Here is a 3,795-nt window from a genome sequence, read left to right as displayed (position 1 = left end):
ATGATTTGTTGTTCAGCAACAAATCTGGCTCATAGCTGAGGCTCCTACAAGTTGATGTTTCAACCACTAGTCTTCTGTTTTGCTCCTAAGAGTAGGCCACAGCCTCCCACCCTCATCCCTGGAAATTGGGTCTCATATTTCTCCCTTCTCCTACCATGCCCAAATTCCTGGGCTAGGGTCAGAAGAGCTGGTTACAGCTGAGTTACAGCTTCATGACTTCCAAACCTGGGAAAAGGCTAGTTAATAATCTCTGAGCCCCACCACATTCATAGGCTGAAAGGATGACCAATGAGGTAGGTAACAGCCCTCTGTACCTCAAAGATATGATAAAGTCTCCACTTCTTTAGGATTGTGGCCTTCTCTTGGTCTCTCTGGTTCTTATGGGCACTGATGTCGTATCTTTATTAATTTTGCACCAGGCGTGGTGGCTCACGCCTGTAATACCAGCACTTTGGGAGGCTGAGGTGGGTGGATCATCTGAGGTCAGGAGTTTGAGACCAGCTGGCCAACATAGCAGAACCCCGTCTCTACTAAAAATACAAAAAATTACCCAGGCATGGTGGTAGGCGCCTGTAATCCCAGCTACTTGAGGGGCTGAGGCAGGAGAATCGCTTGAACCTGGGAGGCCGAGGTTGCAGTGAGCCAAGATTGGGCCATTGCACTCCAGCCTGGGTGACAGAGCGAGTGTGTCTCAAAAAAAAAAAAGAAAAAAGAAAAAAAAAAGTTAAACTTGTAATCAAAGTAGCATATGCTCATCATTTAAAAAGTCTGGTAGTAACACAATGCTAACCCTAAGTGCCCCCCGCCTCCACCCCATCCTACATCCCTTCCACTTTCAGTTCTGCTCCCCAGAGGTAACTACTATCAATTCTTTAGCTCTTTCTTCTGGTATTTACCTCTCTATATTACTATTTTTATTAAATCAATATTCAGTGTTTATAATTAAATAGTGCTTACAGCTGAGCCATGCTGTGTATTAAAATTATATATTCTTTCATATGTAAGATTAAATTTATCTTGGAAACATTCATTTCTTCTTTTTCCACTTGCTTCATTTTCTATGAACCTATTGCTAATTCTTCATAAATGCACCACAAGAGCCATAAAATCGCTTTGTCATTTGCTATTTAATGTTCAAACATTGAAAGTAATTGATTTCTTCCCAGATACCTCTTTCCTTGGAGGCTTTCACCCTCCCAGTCTGGGCTAGACTGAATGCCCACTAGACCTACTGGGTGGCTGATTCCTGGGATCTCCCTTTGCTTCCTTTCCGTGCTGGACTCCATTTTCTAGATCCTTCATTTCTTTGCTCTTGGTTTGCTTCGTCATTTGGTGGAATACGTTCCCAGCAGCTGCCTGAGTGGGGAAGCAGGGGAAATATCCCTACTCAGGCAGTTTTTTGAGGTATGACTGAAAAATGCCTTTATTTAGCCTTACACTTGATTGACTATTTGGCTAAATATAGGATTTTGTGTTTAAAATAATTTTCCATCAGCTTTTGGAAGGCACTACTTCACTGTATTGTGGTATTCAGTTGTTGCTACTGAAAATTTCAATACCATCTGATTCCTATTTCTTTGCATGGAACCCAATTTTTCTCCTCCCTGCAACATTTTAAAATTGTCTCTTTTCCCCTAGTGTTCTGAAAAAGAAACTTTTATTATAGAAATTCCTTTAGTTTTGGAAGTATTTCTTATATTACTCCTTAGATACTGTCTTCTCTTCACTTTTCTCTGGTATATATACATATCTAAAGCCACTATTTGTTAGATATTAGACCCTGGATGAATACTCTAATTTTCTTATTTGTCTCCACTCATCTCTTCATTATTATTTACTTTCTAGATTTCCTCAACTGTACCTTTCAATGCTTCCGTTATATCTTTAATTTCTGCTATCTTATTTTGAAGAGCTCCTGTTTTTACTGTAATAGCATCCTGCTTATGTCTCACTGATTCCATAAAAAGTTCTTTTATATAAGGATATTTTGATTCTACTGAAGTTTTTCTTCTGCTCCCTTCATTGTCTGTTTTCTCCAGGACTTTGTTCTTTTTGCTCTGATCTCTGTCTCAATTTGGAAGCTTTTCTCAAATGTCCAGTTATCCTTGGATGGGTTTTCATATGTAAGACTGAGGCAGTAAACAGCTGTTTGAAAGCTCTGCTGCACAGGCAGGCCTGCTGACTGTAGTCTCCTCTGTAAAACAAATGGAAGGCAAGCTGGCTTTTTCATTGTATAACCCCTGAGTGTAATTTCATTGTGGAAACCCAAAACATCAGTATCTGTAAGTATATATACTTTTGAGCTGTTCACCATTTCCAGGACTCCAGTTTCGTCTTGTATCTGCTTGGCTGGTATTACAGCAGGGGTTAAGGAAGTAGGTGATTTCACCATAGGGTTTCACATAATTATAGATTTCAATCCTGTGCCGCATCCCTACCCTCCTCTGTAGCTATTTTTGATTTGGAATCTAATTTCTTTAGAAAATTCAGAAAATTTTAGAAAATCTCAGGTCTCCTGTGTTTTGTTGTGGGGGCAGTTGCAAGTGATAGTAATGCAAGAACAGACAAATGGACCACTGGGACAAAATGGAGACTGAGGACTGATGCATGAATACAATCCATGCATACATAGCAGCTTTAAGAGTGGCACAAATCAGGAAGGGAAATGGATTTTTTTCATAGGGAATACTTGGTTCACTATATGGAGAAGAACAAAACCACATCCTTTTCTAATACTATATATAAAGATGAATTCCAGGGTTGGGGAGACGGTCTGATCACTCAGTTTTCAGACTTATAATCAACTCTTTTTAGTTCTATGCTATGCATATCCCTTCTTTCCAGAGTACTTAGTTCCACCTGGCCTGAGCCATGCCAGAGCTCTAACAGGTGAACTGCCTTCCTTCTCCTCAGTAGCCCCCTTTACAGCATCTAATTACAGGCTGCTCCTCTGTTAAGCCAGTAATCAAGTCTCTATCTGCTTTCCATTTTCCAAAATTTCAGCATCTTCTTCCCCATTGTTGTTTTCTTCTTAGGTATCTTTGTCTCTTTGTCCTTGAGAGTTTATATTTGTTTTATTCCTTCACTATAATAATAGTGCTTTGAAGGAAATAAAATTAAACATATTCAATTTGTTATGTTTAAATGAAAATCAAGTGAAGTTAAACCTAGTCCTAAATGCCAGGCCTGTAAGTTGAGGCCCTATTATCTACTTGAGATTGCCTACTGCCTGCTCCTCCCTACTGATACAAAACACAATCTCTGTGTAGACCAAGAACCCCAACCTGCCCGGCTTTTTTTTTTTTTTTGAGACAGAGTCTCATTCAGTTGCCCAGGCTTGGAGTGCAGTGGCCTGATCTCGACTTACTGCAACCTCTGCCTCCTAGGTTTAAGCAATTATTGTGCCTCAGCCTCCCTAGTAGCTGGGATTACAGGTATGCACCACCACGCCCAGCTAATTTTTGTAGTTTTTAATAGAGACGGGGTTTCACCATGTTGGCCAGGCTGGTCTCGAACTCCTGACTTCAGGTGATCTGCCTGCCTTGGCCTCCCAAAGTACTGGAATTACAGGTGCTTGAACCACTGCACCTGGCCCCAAGAATCCTTTCTTTTACCCACTTGCCAAACCACTCTAGCAGTCTGCCTATACTGCCTTTTTATTTTTTTTTTGAGATGGAGTCTCACTCTGTTGCCCAGGTTGGAGTTCAGTGGCGCAATCTCAGCTCACTGCAAGCTCCGCCTCCTGAGTTCACACCATTCTCCTGCCTCAGCCTCCCAAGTAGCTGGGACTACAGG

The 3,795-nt window shown here is 41.1% G+C and overlaps 1 protein-coding gene across 1 annotated transcript in view; it reads right to left on the bottom strand.

The window, feature by feature from the left end:
* Window positions 1-1,110: 1,110 nt before the first annotated feature.
* The window catches only part of LOC105518527 (BTB/POZ domain-containing protein 7-like), an 8,827-nt gene continuing 6,142 nt past the window's right edge, over window positions 1,111-3,795 (bottom strand). The window contains exon 3 of the mRNA XM_011951566.1: window positions 1,111-2,194. Within this exon, the coding sequence (XP_011806956.1) occupies window positions 2,118-2,194 (77 nt within the window). The 3' untranslated portion in view covers window positions 1,111-2,117. The remainder of the gene's footprint in view (window positions 2,195-3,795) is intronic.

This window comes from Colobus angolensis, unplaced genomic scaffold (assembly GCF_000951035.1).
Source record: "Colobus angolensis palliatus isolate OR3802 unplaced genomic scaffold, Cang.pa_1.0 Scaffold32, whole genome shotgun sequence".
Lineage (NCBI taxonomy): Eukaryota > Metazoa > Chordata > Mammalia > Primates > Cercopithecidae > Colobus > Colobus angolensis.
This window is presented reverse-complemented; position numbering and strand designations above follow the sequence as displayed.